Raw genomic sequence first — 23,515 nt, forward strand, 5'->3', positions numbered from 1 at the left:
GGACCATCAACAACCATTTAGCTCTCTGGCTGAAGGGAAAGAGCTGGCACGTGGGCAAAGAAATAACTCACTATGGGTGCTGCTTGTGGCCTAACTGCAGGACCAAACACTCCCCTGGAACGACTTTCTACTGGTCAGGGCCTGCTGGTCTGGCCACCCGACTGCCTTTAGAAAAACTGGCTGAGCTGGTGACGAGGAGATGCAGGCTGGGTCATTCTAAAGCAGTGGGGTTAAAGAGTGGTTTAGCCTTAGAACCAGAGTCTAGATTCATAGACTGTATCTCACCAGGAAAAAAAACAATTCCAGAGTGGTGGGCATTGCACTGAAAATGCCCTGGGCCCCCAGACATTCAAAACCCAGACCTGCACAACCACAACAGAGCCATAATCTCAATGGTTGCAACAGGACAAGGTGGGAGATGATCTTTCAAGGAGTTTGGACACAACCATGCAGAGCTTTAAAGACCAAAGGCAAGATGTACAGTAAAAGCTTTGTTATCAGGCATTCTGTTAACCAGAGAATTTTGTTAACCGGCATTGCCCCCAGTCACAATACTGCCGCATCTTCAAGCTCACGTGCTCCTGGCTCAAGCTTGTCCAGCTTCTAACAAGCAGCACTGCCAGCTGACATCATCAGCAGGCACCTCCTTTACTCTCAGCTGCCAGTAGGCGGCGGGGGCAGAGCAGTAAGCTTTGTTATCCAGCACATTCAAATAACCAGTAACTCCCATCCCCCAGGAGCACAGGATAACAAAGCTTTCACTGTAGTAAGTAGGTTGGTGTGCAAAACAGATAACCGAATGCTCAACTACTGGACTTCATTGTGAAATTTTCAGTTCTCAGATGCAAACATTAAAGATGCCTTTTTAGAGGCTTGTTTGAAAATCAGTTTAACTCAGTAGCCCATGCAGACCGAAGTTATATAACTTTGTACAGTACTCCTGAACGCTGTGCTATGTTTACCAAACAAAGCCATATGTTGTTCATTTCTGTTTCTCTGTTAAAATTAATTTAAAAGACATTCTTCTGACATGCCACATCTATAATCCAGGGAAAGGACAGGAAGTTGGGAGGCCTGGGTTCTATTCCTAGCTTTGCCACTGACTTGCCACTTAGGACATGCCTACAGAGCAAAGGAAAACCTGACCCATATCTGTCAACTCAGGTTCATGGAGCTGTTTCACTGCTTTGTAGATTTCTGGGCTCAGGCCTGAGCATGGGCTCCTGCAGGGTGGGAGGGTCCCAGAGCTCCGACTCCAGACTGAGCCTGGACATCTGCCAGAATCTGTCTGAGCCCCGCAAGTCTGAGTCAGCTGGCAGAGGCAGCCACAGGTTTTTTTTCTGCTTTGTAGACAAACCCTTAATCTCTATGCTTCCCGTAATCACGCTCTGCATAATGACTGTAATGGAACAGCTTCCTTCATGAAGCAATTTGTGATCTACAGATGAAAAATATTCTAAAGCCATTATAGTCATCCCTCAAGATGGCATTTTGACATCCCCTACACGCGCTTGACTCTGATTTGGCTCAAGTTCCCCGGAGAGGAAGTCTAGCATTCCACATCAGTTTTCAACCAGCCATCTGCCAAGAACTGAATTGCCAACAAGTGTGTCACACAAGTCCCATCAGTCCCTGCTGCTCCAGCTTTCATAACATGTGATGAAACTGAAAACACAGTTTAAGATAGGAGTGTTAAATATTGGTTAATTGACTAGTCGGATAACTTCATGAATTCTTATTTGTTAGTGGACTATTCTATAGTCCCCAGGGGTGGAGCCAGCAGCCAGTGTGCTCTGGCCTCACTCCCGAGGAGACCCCTGCCACTCCGCACTGCTGCCTCTGTATCAGAGGCAGCAGCGTGGAGTGCCAGGCGGGAGATGGTCCGCAAGGGGAGCCAGTTTAAAAACCAGCTCGCCTCGTGGTCCATCTGCCTGTTGCCATGTGCTGCTGTCTTTCCAGGACAGGGAGAATTTGAACTCCTGGACCCAGAACGAGCCGGAACTGAGCCGGGCTGCCTGCCCACTTGGCTCCTAATACACTTTAAATGCGGAGCCACAGCAGGGGTAGGTCCCAGACCTGTCGCAAGCCAGGACTAAGTTGGAATGCTGGCCAGCCTGCTAAAAAATGTACTGGCAAGGTGGTGGGGAGGGAAATGTGTGTAGTTTATAGCATTAACCTATAAGCTTTTGCTTATCAGGTAATCAATTAATCAATTACATTATTACATGCCTAGTTTAGAGTTTTAATCAAGGGACGAATATGAGCCAATTCCCATGTGCACCAAAAATCTTTATTACGGTTCCTATATGTTCTGAATTATCTGTAGATGCCTTAAAGCAGATTTCTACAAAATTTAAGTCCATACATTTTAAAAATATTACCAATGCTAAAGTTTCCAGAATTAAAACACAATCTGAATGAACCACAAAATGACTGACTAAGGAGGCTACAAGTTTGACAAAGCAAAACAACTATAAGCAGTCAAAAAGTGAATGAAGGCCCGCCAGTTTATATACAAAATACATTTTCAACTTTTAGAACAAACTAATGTACAACTGTTGCCCACAAACAGCTTCATTAGGTCACCCCATAGTCAAAGAGGCACCAGTACAAACACTGATTTAGCTGGATAGTTCTGTTTCCCAGACTGACCCCACCAAGTCAATACAAAAACCATTTACTCAAAGCAAAACAAGTGACATTATGTTATTTTATGGAAGGACAGTCTTCTAGATGAGGCACTGGACTGGGACTTGTGAGATCTCAGTCCAATCAGCTCTCCCTACAAACTTGTTGTGTGACCTTGGGTGAATCGTTTAATTTTAATTTCCCAATCATCTGCTTTCATGTTGTATCCCTTTTTTCTCTCCCTTTGACTGCCTTATCTAGTTCAAATGCAAGACCATCAGGGTGGATCCCCTTAATGTATCTCAAATTGGTCACCCCAAAAGTGAGATATCCAAAAATCACTAGTCACTTCGGAAAATTAGGCCATTATGTCACAGCAAGCCAAACATCTCACCAGGGTAAACATCACAGACAAATATTAATTTATAACATGATGATTCAACTGAAAATACAGGCCACGTCAATGCTGAATGTCTATTCCACGATCTGGCAATTTTCTGTCAATTGTTAAGGCTTTAACTAGCATTTTCACTTCCAAAATATTGCATAGATACATTGTTCACTTGTCATAGAGATTCAATAACATCAAAAGGTATTTTATGGAACCCAGGAGCAGATAAGAACCAGCATTAGCTACATTCATAAGTCTCTAGAATATGACAGACCTTATCAAGCAGATCAATGCAAAGTAATGTGCAATTGTTTTTTATTTTTATTACCAATCACTTTTACACTTGTCAACAGACCAATCTCATAATATCTCAATGAGTTATAGCCAATGACATCATGCACAGAGATGTCTGCCTATGATTAATGTTAGCATGTAGTTTGATATCAGTTGAAGCCCGCCATCCTTTCTAGAATGTGGGAATAAAGGAGTGTATGTTGGGACATAGGTTTCTATTAACAGTGGAGACTTTACTGGCACTAAGTAAGAGCCGCAAAAGCAGAGCTTGGAGCTTCTCAGCATTACAAAGTTGGCAAGGCACCCCTTTTGGACTGCTTCACGGTTGGGACTGCTGAGGCTAACACTTAATTCAAAGCAATATCAAAAGGACCTCTAGTGGGCTGAAACTGTACTGCTCTGGGACCAATTCCATCCCTAGCGTAACCCCATTTAGGGCTTGTCCACACTTAAAACACTGCTGCTGCACCACTACAGATGCACTGCTGTAGCGCTTCAGTGAAGACTATATTATGCTGATGGGAGGAGTTTTCCTATCACCATACATAGTTCCCCTCCCTGAGAGGCACAGCTAGATCGACGGAAGAATCCTCTCCTCCACCTAGCACTAGCTACATCAGATGATAGGTCGGTGTAACTGCGTTGCTCCAGTGTGGGGATTTTTCACACCCCTGAAGCCTGATCTATACTACATAGCCAGGTCAACATAAGGCAACTTAAATTGGCCTAGTTATGTCAGTGTGCACACTGACTACAGCCTTGTACTGCCAATGTAAGTACCCTACTACGCCAACAGAGTAAGTCCAACTCCACAAGAGACACAAGGGTACGTTAGGGCAGTTCAGGAGAGCACTGGGTTATTTACATCTGCTGCTGGCTGTCTTGTCAAGAAAGCTGGGCAGCTAGAGCCCGGCTGCCTGCTCTCACCCACCCGACTCCCTACTCCCTGTGCAGTTATTACTGGGGTGACTATAAGTCAATCTAACATAGGTTGACTTCAGTCTGTAACGTAGACATGTGCTGAGCAATGGAATTATAGTGAATTAACTCCCTAAAGTAGGTTAGGTCTTACTTAGCTGCGTGCACATTAGAGCTCTTAACATTACTTAGCAGCGAATCGTGATAGCCAGAAGTGCCCAGGGAGGGGGATTTGAAAGATACGTGTGCGAGCACTGCAGACAACTCTCTAGGAATTTCCATTTTCTTCCAGTGACACAAGTTGTTGCCTTGATCCAAATCCTAGCAGGGATGCATCCCACCTTGCTTTAAAGGCATTTATTGGACTAAGAGATTATTATTCAGTTTTGATATGTGAATCAATAACATGCCAGAAAAGGCCTCATAAAATTCTTGTATATGCGCTAGCTGGGATGATGCTAAGGGACATTCAAGGAAGTTCAGATTTAGTAATGCATTTGGTTTCAAGACTTAATGCTACTCAAGCTGTTTTCATAAGGGTTGATTGTATATTGTTCCTCTGAGACTTCTCAGAGCTGCAGTGAGATTTGCATAGGAAGCAGAAATAGCATTGTAACTGCCCTGCTGAGGCACTGCCTCCAGGTGAAGGAGCTGGGAATTCTTTAGCTGTACCAAGAATTTCTGCATCCAGACTCAACTGAAGTGTAATTTCATTTGCTAGTACATGAAAAATAGATTAGATCAGGAAAATACTCAGCTAAAAAAACAGCTCGGATTAAAGCATCTTATTTATCTACCATCTCAATTAATCAGGAAATCACTTGTTTTGAACGGAAGATGATGATTCACCTTCTGCAAGTCTGATAAAGGCTTTTCTCTCTCTTTTGCTATATTTACAATTGCCTTCAAGTCAGGTTAGTTCTATTCTTTCAGAGTACCCTAATTTACATCTTTAGCTTTCTACAACAGGACTCAGTTCTCTTTGGAAACAGATGAGCAGTAACTTCTAAATTCAGATTGATCTATGTGCAATTCCCCTCTGACTGATGTTTACACTTTGAGAGAGACCAGAAATGACAGCTAGCACTGTAACACAAGGCAAGAGGGTGCAGTTGCTTGTGTTTATAAGGCATTGTCTATTTTGAAGATGCCTGTTATGACAATGATTATTGCAACATTGCACATTTTGCTAGTATGAAGGCTGTGGTGACAAAAATAATTGTGTAGAGCCTTGGTAGGCTCATTAGCTGCACAGAGCACAGCTGGCACTAAGAATGGAGGCATTAGGCTTAGATCAGATGAGTCCTTGATGTGGAAAGCAATACTGATGTTGCCGTCAGCAACTGAGGCATTTCTACAATTGAAATTTGTGCCTGAAAAGTCATTCAGCATAAACATCAATATTAGAAGCAAAAATCAGTTTTTACCCAATCACTCGGGGATCTGAGGCAAAGCCCGTCGATGCAATGGGAGACTCTACTGATTTTAATGTGTTTTGGACCCAACATAACTGTATAGGGGGCACTGCTGACAGCAGAACAATAATTATTCTTGAAAGAGGACAAGGAGGGCTGTACAAGCCTAACTAAAATGTCTCCTTTTTTGAGGGGAACTGGGAATCAAGGCAGAAGCAGAGCGCCTGCACTGAAGGCCTTCATTTGCTACTGAAAATAAGATAGCATAAGGGGAATGAATTTCTCCTGTCTTTGAAAATTCGCATTTAGAGATCAAAATCTATGAATGGCACACATTCAGCCTAATTCAGTTAGCGTCATTTACACTGCTCCTACAATTGACAGTGAACTGCTTTTGCTGTTATATATACTCTGGATTCTGTAATTTCCACTCAAACTCATCTGATGAAGAGGGTCTTACCCACAAAGTTCATTATATAATATATTTGTTAGTCTCTAAGTTGCCACAGGACTGCTCATTGTTTTCAAAATTAAAGAGAGTGGAATAACTCTGACAGAAACAACCCAATTTTAAAAGGATAAAATGAGACTCAGTTGTGGTGAATGGGAATATAGAACATTCTGTTAAAGAGAATTAACACCCTAACAAAACAAAACAAAAACCAAGCAATTCATGTTTCTCGGAAAAAGGTAGTTTAGTCCTGAACGAATTAATTTTGTGAAAGGACATACTGCACACATAAAAAAATCAAAAGTAACCATGTTTTTCAGAGAATGACAAAGGGAAGAAATTTATTTATCGTTGGATGTGATGGAATATCTTGCATGGAAAAAAAAAGGCAGGCATCCCCCTGACCTCAGACGTGAGTTCCAAACTTTGACGAAGGAAAAAGTAGGAAAAAATGAACAGCACAAATATTGTTAAACATCACCCTGAAAAACTCTACCAACAGCATACAAGAAACACAGTGGCTACGTCTACACTGGCCCCTCTTCCGTAAGGGGCATGTAAATTTCAAGAGTCGTCGTAGGGAAATCCGCGGGGGATTTAAATATCCCCCGCGGCATTTAAATAAAAATGGCCGCCGCTTTTTTCCGGCTTTTAAAAAAGCCGGAAAAGAGCGTCTAGACTGGCCCCGATCCTCCGGAAAAAGCGCCCTTTTCCGGAGGGTCTTATTCTTGCTTTGAAGTAAGAATAAGACCCTCCGGAAAAGGGCGCTTTTTCCGGAGGATCGGGGCCAGTCTAGACGCTCTTTTCCGGCTTTTTTAAAAGCCGGAAAAAAGCGGCGGCCATTTTTATTTAAATGCCGCGGGGGATATTTAAATCCCCCCGCGGATTTCCCTACGACGACTCTTGAAATTTACATGCCCCTTACGGAAGAGGGGCCAGTGTAGACGTAGCCACTAGGTATGAAAGACAAAACTGACTGTAACTAAGAGGGAAAATACACCATGTTGCTTCTTTACATCTTATAACAACTTCCTGGGACACTTTTATACAATGTCAATCAGGGCATCTGAAAAAAAATCAGCCAACTCTTCCTCCAGATGATTGCTTTTAGCAACATCGCTATCCCATTGACTTCTAAAATATTCTGTTTGCTCTGCAGTCAACTGCTGTTCGTCTGAGCTGATAAAAATCAAACTATGTTTTGAAAGGGAACATGTTGAACTAGTAGCATTTGCAATTCTATGTATGAGCAAAATGTTCAAATTTTACCCAGCCCTTTTCATTTCGTGTCTTCACTAATAGATATTATTTTACAGCCACGTTGGCAGGAATTTAAACTTCTGATCAGGATGATGCTTAGAAACATTTATTATGCTGCTCTTTCTGAATAGGGAAATCAGGAACTGTTCATGAACTTAGCAGCATGAGATTCAAGCAACCTCTCTTTCATTGCAGAGAGAAGGTCACAAAATGGAGGAATACATAATAGAGAAGGGGTAAATTTTTCAAAAGAGTCTCAGGACCAGATTTCTAAAGGTATTTAGATGCCTAAAGATACACATACAGGCCAAATGTTGGAGGGGAACAGGTTAAATGTATATAGGTGCCATTTTGATTATGATCGTTATCTTGGATTGGCAAAAGGACAACCTATCCTCCATCTTAGCACCTCTTCTCCTTCAGGCTTTTGCTGCCCTTTTTCAAGTTTGGCACCAAAATGAAGGAAAAGGCAGGAACTGTGGTGTCTTGTGACAGTAAATATGCCTAGCAACTAGAATATACATAATGAAATGTCTTTCCCTCTGCCTGTGCTCTATGTCTCTGGACGCTGCACAAGCAGGTCATCCCAGTGAGACACAGAGACCTTCCCAGAGTGTACTGCCCAGCTTATAGTTAGAGCCCAAGTGAATAAGATCTAAAAGGAACCAATAACATCTATTAAGGTCCATTTACCTAATGCTCACTCACCCATTACACCACTGGATAGGGTCATGTCTGCACTCAGCATGCAGGACAGCGAGATCAGGATTAGAAGGCAGAAAACATAGAACTACAAAACTGGAAGGGACCTCAAGAGGTCAAGGAGTCGAGGCCCCTGCTCTCATGGCAGAACCAAGCACTGTCTAGATCATCTCTGACAGGTGTCTGTCTAACCTGCTCTTAAATATCTCCAGTGATGGAGATTCCACAACACCCCTAGGTTAGGAAGTTTTTCCTAAAGGGCTGCTAACCTAAACCTCCCTTGCTGCAATTTAAGACCATTGCTCCTTCTCCTATCCTCAAACGCCAAGGAGAACAATTTTTCTTCCTCCTCCAAGTAACACCCTTTTAGATACTTGAAAAATCAGACAGAGGAAGATCTGCTTATCTGTCATGAGGTTCCTGGTGTTCCTGTGTCCTCACCCACTGTCTGCAGGACATGGTATAATCCTTCTCTGGGTTTCACAAACAACAAATCAAACTGATTGCTTTGACAATCATTCTTTAAAATTAGGTTAATCCTACCTAACATCCTGTTTTCCTCACTTCAGTGGCAGCATTAATAGAGGAACCACTTTTCTTGTGAACCCTACGTTTAGAGATCAGTGCTTTCTTGCCACCTGAAAACAAAGATAAGCTTTCACGTAGAGCTGCAACCAAAGCGATGCACTAAGAATTCTCAAGACAGATGCCTCCAAAATCAGTGAGGTTAAAAAAATTAAGGTAGTCGTCAGATCTGTGCAATTTTAATGTGATGCACACCTTCTGAACCATGAGTGCTAGTGCTGAACACCACCTGCCACAAGAATGCAAAAATACTTTCGTTTCCAGTGGGCCACTGAAATCCACTCACTGCTAGCACCAACAGTTTGCAACGTATCAGACATTAACATAGACACTCTTCTGTCACAACAATAGTGTTATTTGGTTTGAGCTTTATGGCACCAATCCAGAAAGCACTTAAGCACACATTTAATTTAAGCAACAAATAGTTCCACTGAAATCAGTGAGACTACTCACATGCTTAAAATCAAGCACCTACTTTAGTCCTTTGCTGTATCAAAGCCTACCACAGCAAATCCTGAACCTAGGACCTGTCAAATAATTTTAACTCTCTGTGGATAATAATGCTGACAGATTTGTAACCTCTTCCTAAATACTGTCTTTAGATAATTAATATGAATATATGCATGGTCATATCAGAACAAAAGAGGCCACCTACCCCACCAACCTGACTGAGGATTGTGAAAACCTATCTAGACAGTTCTGCCAAACTACCCAGGAAATGTTTATTCCTGACCATGCCTATCCCACCCCCTTCCCCAAACTGATAATCAATAGACACACCAAAGTGTAATTTTACCCTAGCTAATGTAACTGCAGCTGCTTTTTTATTCTATATAAGCATGTAATCCTTTTGTTAGGCTCACTAAGGGTATGTCTACACTACCACCCTAGTTCGAACTAGGGTGGTAATGTAGGCAACCGGAGTTGCAAATGAAGCCCGGGATTTGAATTTCCCAGGCTTCATTTGCATATTGCTGGGCGCCGCCATTTTTAAATGTCCGCTAGTGCAGACTCCGTGCCGCGCAGCTACACGCGGCGCGGACTAGGTAGTTCGGAGAAGGCTTCCTATTCCAAACTACCGTTACTCCTCGTTCCACACTGGAGAGGAGCAAGCTCTTTTGGAGGGTCCCTACAGTAAGGGACCAGGGACTCGGAGAAATAGGGTTGACAGGTGTCCGTTTTTCACGAGGACAGTCTGGTATTTGCGGGCTCCACCCGGTAAAAAAAAAACAGGAAATACCAAACATGTGAAATGTCCGGTATTTCCTGTTTCCCTCGGACGGAAGCCCAGCAGGGACAATTTTCCCCTGCCAGGGGCGGGGGAGTGAGGAGTCCGGCAGAGTTATAGCAAAGGGGGGCAGGAGAAGACACTTGCTGGGCATCACACTAGGGGGACATCAGGCTGGGCTGGAAGTGGCGTGCACGCTGCTCTGGCCCATGTGACCAGCAGAGACCCAGGAGTTGGCCACGTGATGCCTCCCTCTACTCCAGTGGTCCCCAACCTTGCGGGGCTGCAGGGCGCCCGGAGGCGGGGCCACTCACGCACCGCATGTCTGGGGATGGGGCAGCTCACAGGCTGCGCGCCTGCGGGCGGGGTCACATATGCACCACACGCCCATATGTCTCGCACCTGGGGCTGGCACCAGCACGTGCCGCAACCCCGGGGCAGGGGCCACCTATGCGCCGGGGCCAGCATTGGCATGTGCCTTGACCCCGGGGCAGGGGCCGCCCATGCACCAGGTGCCTGGGCCTGGCACGGGCATGTGCTGCGACCCCGGGGCAGGGGCCACCCATGCCCCACGCGCCCAGGGCCGGCACCACGCATGTGCCATGCGCCCAGGGAAGGAGCGGGGCTGGCCCAGATTGTTCGGCGGGCACACATAAATCGCCCGCGGGCACCGCTTTGGGGACCACTGCTCTACTCAATGTGTGGCAGGAGCAGCAACTTTAAAAGTAAGATTAACTTACCCAGCCATCCTATTCCTCCGGTGCCTGGCTCTGCGGTGGGGGGGGGGGATTTGATTGGGGCGGGGTGCTCCTGGCTCAGGGGGAGGGGTGAGTGCATTAGGATAGGGGCCTAGGGGGACCTGGCTCAGGGGGAGGGGTGGGTGCATTGGGCGTTAGTTTGTGGCCCCAAACTGGAGGGAGTGGTACAACTTTTGCTTAACAACATTGGTCTCCCCCCTCTTTTTTTCCCCCCTTGACAGAATTTTTTCCCCAGTGTTTTTTTTTGGGGGGGGAGGGTTCATTATTTTAGGTTAAACTATCTGGCAACCCTACAGAGAAACAGCTGTTGGGCAATTGCTCCAGCAAGGGAGCACAGACAAACTTGGAAGCTGACAGGAGCTGGAATGCCAGAGACTGCTGGGAGGGCTGGCCCTGGAGCTAAGGAAGAAGTTAAGTCTGTCTTCTGTTTGTTTGCTAATGAACCTCCATGTAAATGGCAAGGCAGAGCTCAGTCTGGTGACATATACTACAGCAGCAAATTTCACAGATGGCTTATCTACTACTAAAAAGACTATTTCCTGCTATCCATTTTTAACGAGTTGCTTTTTAATTTGACTAGTTTCCTGCTGTCTTTGCATTATTGGACAGAGCAACAATGAAAGTGCCGCTGGCTGGCCATCAGCAGATCAATCACTATTTTACAAACAAATACCACTATCACAGGGGCCCAATCTTGCAAATCCCTGAAAATGTGAATAATCTCATTTTCTTTAATTTCATATGTTGACATAGGGTCTGCAGGACTCATTTTCTTTCACCTTGTCTCAGAGATAGTCCCTCCCATTGTAATAATTTTTGCCAATCTTGTCTGGATATTTTCTGTTTTACTGTATGTGAGATGTATCACCAACACTGAACAATGCAGCTTAGCATGTCATTCTCTGGAATTTTTTGTATTACAAATTTTTATTAGTTTTTAAACGGTGTAAAAAAGGAGTCCAAAAAAAGCGCAGCATATGCAGAGCGAGTATTAAGAGAAAATGCAAAAAAAACAGCCTATTTGTAGATAGGGACCCAAAGCTGTATTTTCGTTACTTCACCTATTGTATCTCACTGCACTGAAGTCTTCATAAAGCATAAAATGAGGATACTACTTCCCCCTAACTCCCTCTGCAGTGTTCTAAAAACAAAGGAATATGCTTGAGAAGCACTTGGAAGTTATAATAATGAAGGGTCATATAAATAACTAGATTTACTGAGGAACAGAATTCAAAATCCATCAATATTTAGTAGATTAAAGAGGAAATATTTGACCTTTGTAGGTTCCCAACCTTAAGAAGAACTAAATCCCATTCCACCAGGTTACAAATTTTAGCTGTCTTTTTATAGTAGTTCAAGAAAACCATTTTGAGGTTCATATGAGACCAACAAATATTAGACAGTACGGTCCTGCTAGTATGCAATTGTATATGTGCAAGGATAACTAAGAGTACCATTCAGAAACTCTGTCTAGGTTGATTTCAATCTTAAGTACTTATATGGCCTGCATTACCACAGTATCTGAACCTCTTATCCTAAGGAGAACAAATAAATACCATAATTTTATACTATAATTGATATAATAATTTTCTACATTTTACAGATGGGGAGCCAAGGCACAGAGACTTGCCCCAGGTCACATTGGAAGTACTGTAGGACCAATGTTAGTGGCAAGCAACCCAGGTTAACTGTGTGGGGTGCCGGGCTCGGGAGGGTACCAGGCTTGAGGTGGTGTTTTTGTTGTTAGTGACAAAATGGAAAACAGAATGCTTGAAGAAAAATGTTTCAGATATTCAGGTATGTGGATTTATTTTTCACTAACTTCCTAGAATGTTCTAGACTTTTATACAATCTCTTGGAACATTCCAGACTTTGAGAACTACATTTTCCTCCAACCTACTAGAACGCGGTTAACCATGCCCTTGTGATATACAAGGGCCAGGACATCGCCAGCCAATGAGATAAGAATGAAGTGAAGTGAGAGCCCAACTACGATATGAACCTTGCTGTACTGTGCAATTGTGAAAGTGCACTTGTGTTTTAAGACTTGAAGAGTGTAAATAGCAACTAATAAAGGACATTTTCAATGAGACACCAGAGATATCTACCCAACTCCTATCTATGAAACAACATAAAAGAAATAGTTACTTTTTATCATGCTTAACACTTAATGTTTTAGATTCTTGGGAACTGGTGGTCGTGGTACATGTAGGGAGTACCAATGAAGTAGGGAAGGGTCGGAGAGATGTCCTGGAGGCCAAATTTAGGCTGCTAGGAAGGAGACTGAAATCCAGGACCTCTAAATTTCTCAGAAATGATTCCAGTTCCATGCGCAGGGTCAGGTAGGCAGGCAGAACTTCAGAGTCTCAATGCGTGGATGAGACGATGGTGTAGGGATAAGGGGTTAGATTTATTAGGAACTGGGGACACTTTTGGGAGAGGGGGAGTGTAGTCAGTTTGCCTGCCCGGAGGGGTTTCTCCTCCTCCGGGTCAGTGGGCGGCCACTCCGGCCCACTACACTGCCCCTTTAAAGCAAGCTCCAGTTCAGAAAGCCCATTTGGGGTTTGGCCAAGCCCTGGTTCAGGGTGTGGCAACAGGCACACCAGAGTGAAGTTTACAGGCGGGCCAGGCCCGAGTTCAGGGCGGGCCCACAACCAAACACCGTTACAGATAGGTCCAGCCCTAGTTCAGGGTGGGGCAGCCCACAGTCGCAGTTAGTTAGGCCAGGTCTCTGGTTCGGGGCGTGGCAGCAAACAAACCTTTTCAGTTAAGGGTGAGCCGGGCCCTGGTTCAGGGCATGGCAGAAAACAAACACAGAGTCAGTTTGGGAAGGCCCTGGCCCTCAGTCCGGGCGGGCAACAAACAAACAATCGCAGTCAGCTGTGAAAGGACCTGGCCCTCAGTCAGGGCAGGCCACCAAACAAAAGCAGGTTGGGAGCTCCTTGTTCAGGAGGATTACAGGCTCCTTGTTCAGGAGGATTGCATTGCCTGTGGCAGTGGTGAGGGGGGAGACTGCGACCCAGCAGGTGGGTGGCGGGGGGGAGAGGGGCGCAGGCCTGCCCACTCCACTGCACCCCGGCCCAGTGCCCTAGGAGCAGCAATGCAGGCTGCTACAGCTCAGCGGGAGCTCCAGCCCAAAACGCGCCAGCCTTGGGGCCTTTAACAGCCCCCACTAACTCCTGGGCCACTTCCGTTCTCCCCCTCGGCCAGTACCTGGGTGTCGGGTGGCGGAGGCAGGGAGTCCAGGAGGGTCTCGTCCCACCGGGGTGGTCCGGTCCAGTCCTTCGCCACTTGCAGGTCAGTGGGGCTCAGCTGGGCTCCTGGTGCCGGTGGTGTCGGGCGGCTGGGCCAGGCCTCAGGGTCAGGGTCCGGGGGAGTCCCAAGCGATGCCTCCAGTTGAGGTAGCTGGGGCCACTTCTCCTGGTTCCGGGGCAGGAGCTGGAGCACAGGATCAGGCTGGCCTTTTGGGTCCTCAGCCACTTCTGGGAAGGTAGGCCGGCTGAACCGGGCCTCTACCTCTCAGGCAGGGAGCTGGTAGTCTGCCTCTTGGCCCTGGCAGGTAGGAGGCCCTGGCCAGGCCTCAGTCCCCACTCCCCAGGCTGGGAGTCCAGGGGATGCCTCTAGTCTCTTGGCAGGCTCAGCCCTGACTGAAGCTGCTGCCTGGGCTTTTATAGTTCTGGGCCCACTCCTTGGCTTCCAGTCAGGTGACAGGTGGGGTTAGTCTCAGCCCAACATGACAGCTGGAAGGGTTCCTCCTCCTCCAGGTCAGTGGGCGGCCACTCCGGCCCACTACAGGGAGCCTATATAGGAAGGATGGACTCCTCCTAAACCAAGGTGGATCCAGGGTGTTAGCACTAAACATTAAAAAGGTCGTAGAGCAGTTTTTAAACTAAGAGATGGGAGAAAGCTGATTGGTGCAGGGAAGCACATGGATCAGACGGAGACTTCTCTTAGAGGAGAGTCCATTGATAAAGATTCTCTAGGTTTTAGTCAGAAAGAGAGGAGGGGAGATGATAAAGTATGGGCCAGATCAGACAAGAAATAATCACATCAGGGAAGGGCAGACAAATAAACAGTGGCAATTTTTTAAAGTGCTTCTACACAAATGCTATAAGTCTAAATAATAAGATGGGTGAACTAGAGTACCTCGTATTAAAGGAGGAGATTGCCATAATAGGCATCACAGAAACCTGGTGGAATGAGGACAATCAGTGGGACACAATCATTCCGGGATATCAAATATATCGGAAGGACAGAATAGGTCGTGTGGATGGCAGAGTGGCACTATATGTGAAAGATAATGTAGAATCAAAAGAAATAAAAATCTTAAATGAATCAACATATTCCACAGAAGCGGCGAGGAGTCCTGTGGCACCTTATAGACTAACTGAAGTGTAGGAGCATAAGCTTTTGTGGGCAAAGACCCACTTCGTCAGATGCATGTAGTGGAAATTTCCAGAGGCAGGTATAAATATGCAGGCCAGAATCAGGCTGGAGATGACGAGGTGGATCCAATCAAGGAGGATGAGGCCCACTTCTAGTAGCTGATCTGGAGGTGTGAATTCCAAGAGAGGAGAAGCTGTTTTTATAGTTAGCAAGCCATTCACAGTTTTTGTTTAATCCAGAGTTGATTATGGATAGTAATTCCATGCTCTAATAAGAATATAGCAGTAGGGATGTACTATCGACCAACTGACCAGGATGTGATAATGACATTGAAATGCTAAGGGAGATTAGAAGGGCTATCAAAATAAAAAACTCAATAATAATGAGGGATTTCAATTATCCCCATATTGACTAGGTACATGTCACCTCAGGACGAGATGCAGCGATAAAATTTCTTGATGCCTTAAATGACTGCTTCTTGGAGCAGCTGGTACAGGCACCCACAAGGGGAAGAGGCAATTCTCAATTTAGTCCTGAGCGGAGCGCTGGATCTGGTCCAGGAGATAACTATTACAGGATCGCTTGGGAATAGTGACCATAATATAATAACATTTAACATTCCTGTGGTGGGAAGAACACCGTAGTAGTCTAGCACTCTGGCATTTAATTTCAAAAGGGGAATTACGCAAAAATGAGGAGATTAGTTAAACAGAAATTAAAAGGTAAAGTGACTAGAGTAAAATCCCTGCAAGCTGCATGGAAACTTTTTAAAGACACCATAATAGAGGCCCAACTTAAATGTATACCCCAAATTAAAAAACATAGTCAGAGATCTAAAAAAGAGCCACCATGGCTTAACCACCGTGTAAAAGAAGGAGTCAGAGATAAAAAGGAGTCTTTTAAAAAGTGGAAGTCCAATACTAGTGAAATAAATAGAAAGGAACATAAACACTGCCAAATTAAGTGTAAAAACATAATAAGAAAAGCCAAAAATGATTTTGAGGAACAGCTAGTCAAAAACTCAAAAAGTAATAGCAAAATGTTTTTTTAAGTACATTAGAAGCAGGAAGCCTGCTAAAAATCCAGTGGGGCCCCTGGACGATTGAGATACAAAAGGAGCAATCAAGGATGATAAAGCCATTGTGGAGAGACTAAATGGTTTCTTTGCTTCAGTCTTCATGGCTGAGGATGTTAAGGAGATTCCCAAACCTGCGCCATCCTTTGTGGATGATGAATCTGAGGAACTGTCCCGGATTGAAGTGTCATTAGAGGAGGTTTTGGAACAATAGAAAAACTTAACAGTAACAAATCACTGGGACCAGATGGCATTCACTCAAGGGTTCTGAAAGAACCCAAAGTGAAATTGCAGAACTATTAACTGTGGTTTGTAACCTGTCCTTTAAATCAGCTTCTGTACAGCTAACATAACGCCAATATTTAAAAAGGGTTCTAGAGGTGACCCTGGCAATTACAGGCCAGTAAGTCTAACGCCAGTACCAGGCAAAATAGTTGAAACAATAGTAAAGTATAAAATTGTCAGACATGTAGAAGAACATAATTTGTTGGGCAAAGTCAACATGGTTTATGTAAAGGGCAATCATGTCTTACTAATCTATTAGACCTCTTTGAAGGGGTTAACAAACATGTGGACAAGGGCGATCCAGTAGATATAGTATACTTAGGATTTCCAGAAAGCCTTTGACAAAGTCCCTCGCCAAAGGCTCTGTGTACCCCCTTTATATCATCTGGTGATCTGAACTGTTTGTGTATGTCAGTGTTTTTGCAGCAACAAGCATCTAAAATAAGCCAGACACTCTTAACATATACTAATTGTTCAGAGAAGCAGAAGTACTCTGGATGGAAAGAAGGCCATTCCCACACTTTCTGAAGATTATCACTGTACAGAGCTTGATCTGAAAACATCTCTGTGCATCACTATCAACTGAGAAGAAGACCAAATTAGATTATTTTTTAACCAAGAATACATTGGATATTTAAGAACCTGCTTGAAATTTCTGGCTGCTTTTTAGTTTTCTTACCTGTTTGTGCCACTATATGAGTCCATCCACTCCAGACTGCTCCAATCTTTTCATCTGAGAAAAAATGGGCATCTATTTTCTGGGGCTCAAGCAGAAAAGCCTCTTTACTCACAAGCTGCCCATGTTTGTTGCTACCCCAAACATACAATTCTCCGTCATCTGAAATAAGTACAAAAGTAAAAATTTAGAGGAAAGCTACTTCTATGAAATACCAACAGATGGAGAAAAATATAAAGGGAGGGTAATATATTAATTCAGTTTTAATTTTCCTTGTATATTTTCCCACTATTTATACTCCCCTACAAACACACACACACCCAAAAGTAAAGAATAAATGACCAGAAAGGCCCTCAACATATTTTCCTTTCCTAAGGCAGAATTAATAACTTCATTAATTCTCTCTCTTCATTTCAAATATACAATCATAGAAACATATTGGTGGAGAATTTATATTTGTTTAATTAAGAAATGCACACACACACATCCCAAAAATCACAATGTAAGCTGGGACGTGAGTCTACCCCACATTACCCTGCCATGGAATAACTGTCCTGACATGCATTAACAATTAGTTAATGTGCTTTGATCAAGTCGTCTTCTTCTTTAAAACAGCACTAATCATAGCACATTAATGATCTTTTAAGAAAAACAATAAATGCTAAAACAGACATTTTTAGGTTTTCGAAAGGATTCTGTAATTTTTCAATTAAAAAGGAGGGAAATAAATCAAGTAACTGGCTTGTATATTTGTCTGGAATTCTTCTTTAAAAAAAAGGAGATTGTCTTTCTCCCTGAGAAAGTGTATGACAGAAAATACTCTTTTTCTTTGCTTAAAATTCAAATTTTTCTAATTAAAGTTTCAAGATAACATTTGTGTTTCTTACAATTTACTAAAGGTGCTACAACAACCTCCCTACCATTAGCCCCTTTCGTACATTTTAATGTGATACCTGTAATTTGCATACAATCCAAGAATGCACTGCACATGCCTGTAGGCCATAAAATTTCTACTATGTTGGACATAAGTAGTAAGCTGGGCACTGAGGGAGTCAATTCACATCTTCATCATCTTTTTTTAAAATGTTCCTTGCGTTTTTACAGCAACCCCTTTCTATGGTTCTGTAAAACTCTTTGAAAATTGAGATGTTCTAAGTGTCACCAGCAGGTGGCAGGCAAGACTAAGCAGAAATTAAATATACAATAGTGCCTCACATCCATGTACAAAACCAGAGCAGAGTGTTGGTCACTCATAACTTAAATACTGTGGCACCCTGAATCAGACACTCATCTTTAAAAGTTAATGCAGGAGTGAGAAAGACAGAAGTGTTATTATTAAATAGCTTTACATATCAGGAGCTTTAATCTTTATGTAGCCAAAAACGGTTACTTGTTTAATCAAAACTAAGGGAATAAAAGCATGGAAGAATAACCATTTGCTACTTAAATAAATTCACATGTCAGTTACAAATTAGTGCAGTATATACTGATATTACCCAAAGTTGCTTAAACTTAAGGGTACCTCAGTCGGCATGACTCAGAGTTCAACAAAACTCACATTTTGCAGTTTCCCCACATAATTACTGCTCTGTAAATTGGCCCATGTGAATACACTGGTGCACAGTCTACAGGATCTTAGATATACCAAAAGTGGAGTTTTACTCAAGATGTCATGTCTTCAGAAAGATTAATACATTTTCCAAGCCTCAATATAATAAGTCTATAGCGTAAGAAGCCACCATAATATCTGGGGTTAGGAAAGAATATTCCCCAGTCGGATTTGCCAGGACCCTAGGGGGAGGGTGGGTGGCCTGTTCTCCTGTACACTGCAGGGTGCATGCTAAGATCACTGGTTACATCTCACTCAATGAATGTCTTGTCATTGTGCAGACCTCAATCATTGGTGCACATTAGTTCCTCTTGTTCTCTGCCTGTGGCACACAACAGTTCAGTCTCCTGTAGGTTGTATATACTTTGGCCTAATTTCAGTTATTGGGTTCAGAGGCCTTTGATATACAGAAGGTCAGATAATATGATCTGATGATTAGTTACACCCTTAAAATTGATGACTCTATAATCCTCTTTGCTTTCACACACAACAATATTCTGGCTGCCTTTCCATGTGATGTTGGTCCCTGTTGAGCCAGAACAGAAGAACTGACCACTGAGTGCAAAAGGTGATGTTTACAACAGAGTCTGTGAGATTTAGAACACATCCCACCTAGGTATCCGAGTTACGCGGATCCGACTTATGTCGGATCCGCACTTACGAACGGGGATTTTCTCGCCCCGGAGGACAGGAGCGGCAGGACTTTCTCTCCCCGGAGGACAGGAGCCAGCAGACCAGGGAGACGGGGAGCAAAGCGGTGGAGGACCCGGGGCCGGACCCGCGGCCGCTTCCAGACCAGCAGACCAGGGAGACGCTGAGCAAAGCCACGGAGGACCCGGCCGGACCCGCCGCGCTTTCAGCTGGTCTGGAAGCGGCCGCGGGTCCGGCCCCGGATCCTCCGCGGCTTTGCTCAGCGTAAGCAAGCTCCGCGGGTCCTCCGCGGCTTTGCTCAGACCAGCTGGAAGCGCCGCGGGTCCGGCCGGGTCCTCCGCGGCTTTGCTCAGCGTCTCCCTGGTCTGCAGACGAGGGAGACGCTGAGCAAAGCGCCTGAGGACCCGGGGCCGGACCCGCGGCGCTTCCAGATCAGCTGGAAGCGCCGCGGGTCCGGCCCCGGGTCCTCCGCTGCTTTGCTCCCCGTCTCCATGGTCTGCTGGCTCGCCTAGCAGACCAGGGAGACGGGGAGCAGCTTTTCTCGCCCCGGAGGAGGCGGGCGGCGGGACCAACTGATCTGGAAGCGCCGCGGGTCCGGCCCGGGTCCTCTGTGGCTTTGCTCAGCATCTCCCTGGTCTGCTGGGGAGGGACGCAGCTAGTGTCCTCCCCCTCCCCCCAGCAGACCAGGAAGACGTGGAGCAAAGCCCGGGGCCTGTGGTAGAGCAGGTGGGGCACTGCCGGTTGGTCCCGCAGCACTGCTCCTTAGCGCTACTGGACCAACCCAGCAGCACCCCAGCTGCTCTGCCCCAGGAGTCCTGATTCAGCCGCTGCTGATCAGTTTCAGCAGTGGCTGAATCAGGACACCTGGGGCAGAGCAGCTGGGGTGCTGCTGGGTTGGTCCAGTAGCGCCGAGGAGCGGCCGCGCTACTGGACCAACCCAGCAGCACCCGAGCTGCTCTGCCCCAGGCATCCCCAAGTTAGCCACTGCTGAAACTGACCAGCGGCTGACTACAGGAAGCCCGAGGCAGAGTTGCTCTGCCCCGGGCTTCCTGGAATCAGCTGCTGATCAGTTTCAGCAGCAGCTGACTTGGGGACTCCTGGGGTTCTTAAGCTGAATCTGTATGTAAGTCAGAATTGGTGTCCAGATTCAGCCGCTGTTGAAACTGATCAGTTTCAGCAGCGGCTGAATCTGGATGCCAGTTCCGACTTACATACAGATTCAACTTAAGAACAAACCTACAGTCCCTATCTTGTACGTAACCCGGGGACTGCCTGTAAATCCCAACCAAAGCCTCTGAACTACCAATTATAAAAGGCCAGATTCTGTCACTCTTTGAAAGAGGGATATAAATTAAACAGATCAAAATTGCAAATGAAGCCGGGATTTGAATTTCCTGTGCTTCATTTGCATAATGGCAGTCGCACATTCTTTCAAAAAACCATCTAGATGCAGTTCTTTTGGAAAAAAAAAACTTTTTCGAAAGAACAGGTAAACCTCATTTTTTCAGGCAGTACGGTTCTTTCGAAAAAGGGGGGGTTTCAAAAGAACTTCTCTTAGACAGCGGTTTCATTTTCAAAATACCCGTTTTTGAACGAACACATGGCTGCCATTATGCAAAAGAAGCGTGGGAAATTCAAATCCCGGCTTCATTTGCAATTTCAATCTGTCTAATATACATCCCGCTTTCAAAAGAGGGATTTAGTTTAACATGCCCTTACAGATGGTAATAGCTTACTTCGCAAAATAGCCTGGTTGAAATCAGGGAAAATATCAGTGGGATAAGTATATCATATCCTGCCCCCAATTAACTGAATGTGTTGAGTAGGGTCTCTTTGGGGAGGAGAGTGTTTTCAAAGCAAATAAATCCACTTGGCTTCATTTTTAGATCATTTATTCTTTCAAACAAATGAATACCACTGAAGTTATACCATCCTGCGATCCCATCAGATATTACAAACTAGCAGAGCCAATCTAGAACAAAAATTAAGATTCACAAAGTCATAAAAATCTACCTTCTAAATATATTGCCCAAGTCTACTAATATGTACGTATAAAGCTGGAGCCTACCTGTAAGGGACACTGAATGGTAGGAGCTGGCAGTGACACTTTTCACCTTTACATCTTCTAGACCTAGGAAACATTAGTTCCATGGAATAAGTACAGGCAAGACACATCTCCATGCCCAGATCCCTTGTAGTACAGCTTAGAACTACATGACTTCAGAAATTGCACCGCAAGTGTTCTGTATTTTACATCAGAAGGTCGCAGCTTATGGATCACAGACCCCAAGGAAGTCAGCACTATTTGTCCAGGGGATTGCGAACTGGTATTCCCATTCCATACCACATATGTGTTGTAAATGTGTGTGCCAGTTCCTGAGGACATACTTAAAACATGGCACTGATGTTGCGTTTCTGTGATTAAGGGGAAACCTAGACCCCGAGCCCTGGCTATGCCAATTCACTCTAGAACACCAAGACCAGGTGTTACAGAGATACGTTGGACAATCTGTCTCCAAGCCACAGCATATCTGCAGAGTCACTCTATGGAAGTTATCATAGCCATTCACACCCCTGTAATGTGAGACAGGTGGGTCCAGGAAGTATCAAAGCCCCATTCCCAGCATATCACCTCCCCTATTCCAGCCTTTCCAGCCTGCCACAGTACACAATTCCCTTACATAAATATTCCTGCTGCACTACTCCCCACTGTGAACACAGAGGAGGTGGTCTGGATTTGCTCTTTACCCAGCATCATTACTTCTATAATGCAACTGAATCATTGCAAAATCATGGAAAGTGTTGAGATAACACACAAAGAAAAGGTGTGTTGTTTGTATGTACATGATCTATATATTACTATGTCCAGTGCTATTGTCTTTACAAAGAAAAAGTGTGATTCTTTAGTTACCTGTTACTTTACAGGGTTCTTTTGCTGTCAAGAAGGCTGGGATCATTTTCCCATGGCTTGCCCGGTTTGCCCGAGAAGCCATGCCAGTTCCCCACTGAAACACCATGCCACCTTCTTCTCAGGGTGAGCATACAAAGGGAAATGAAAACACAGCAATCACTGACAAATTATTGTATTTTTGCTTGTTAACTAAATTTGAAAAGAGTGTTTGCTTAGCTTAATTTATATTGGTGTTAATTAAAAGAATACCTATGAAGAATACTACTTTCCACTTCTTATATAACACTTTTCACCCCAAACACACTTTACTCACATTGAATCAGTCATGACAAGGCTTTCAAGAGGAAAGAGGTTATTAATCTCCTTTTATAAATGGGAAACCTGAACCAAAGGTGTGTGTTTTGCTCCAGATCCCTGAGAGTTACGCTGTGGTGTTGTTCAAGACTCTCGGTAAAGAGAATGTGTATTTGCACTGACTCAAGAGAGGCTATGGGACCACATTGTGATTCAAAGAATCACAATTAAGTCTCACAATTCAACCCCCAGTGAAGAAAAAAATTCTGCCGGCCCTTTACCTGGCACAGCTTACTACCTTCTCCATACCAACTCTGCTATACTGGCCAGCATTTTAGAAAACAGTCCAGGCTCCACAGACTCCCCACCTCTATACACCCTCTTTCACAGAAAGGGAAGTAACAAGCCCTGCTACCCTGTGACCCAGCCTCTTATGCTCAGTAATCCTCTGCTCAGACTCCTACAGCTGGTTATAATGTACCTCAGAGGGTGCAAGTATTAGGACTATAATTGAAAATCATGGTCAGAGCCAAGTTTGTGGGTGCTTGATTCCTAGTTTTTGTTCGAACCACTAGGCTGCACACTACTTCCAATCTCTATCCTAATCCTTTTACCCCTCCACCCAATACCCAAATGTTTCAAACTCATATGTAGGTAACAAGAAAGCAATGTGCAGACTGTTGACTGCAGCAAAACCCTGCCAAATCCATTGAATGAGTGCGGAAGACTCCCCATCAAGCCTTGAAGAATTTTCAAAATAGACTTCAAGAAAAGGCCTTAAAATTCATATGAACTATGACCTTCCAAGATACAGCACAGTGATAGTAGGAGACCCAAAAAATCACTAAGGGTATGTCTACACTACCCCACTAGTTCGAACTAGCGGGGTAATGTAGGCATACCGCAATTGCAAATGAAGCCCGGGATTTGAATTTCCCGGGCTTCATTTGCATAAGCGGGGCGCCGCCATTTTTAAATCCCCGCTCGTTCGAACCCCG

General features: G+C 44.6%; 1 protein-coding gene across 6 annotated transcripts in view; it reads right to left on the bottom strand.

The window, feature by feature from the left end:
- The window catches only part of SERGEF (secretion regulating guanine nucleotide exchange factor), a 266,942-nt gene that overhangs the window by 234,923 nt on the left and 8,504 nt on the right, over positions 1 to 23,515 (bottom strand). For 5 of the 6 annotated variants that reach the window (XM_075928093.2, XM_075928091.2, XM_075928094.2 and 2 more), the window contains exons 6-8: positions 22,224 to 22,337; positions 21,381 to 21,443; positions 17,056 to 17,214 (exon numbers count right to left, since the gene is read on the bottom strand). In XM_075928093.2, coding sequence (XP_075784208.2) covers positions 17,056 to 17,214; positions 21,381 to 21,443; positions 22,224 to 22,337 — 336 coding nt within the window. Of the gene's footprint in view, positions 1 to 13,547; positions 15,180 to 17,055; positions 17,215 to 21,380; positions 21,444 to 22,223; positions 22,338 to 23,515 lie in introns of those variants that run through there. The other variant, XM_075928100.2, reaches the window with a different exon arrangement.

This window comes from Pelodiscus sinensis, chromosome 5 (assembly GCF_052426305.1).
Source record: "Pelodiscus sinensis isolate ZL-2025 chromosome 5, ASM5242630v1, whole genome shotgun sequence".
Lineage (NCBI taxonomy): Eukaryota > Metazoa > Chordata > Testudines > Trionychidae > Pelodiscus > Pelodiscus sinensis.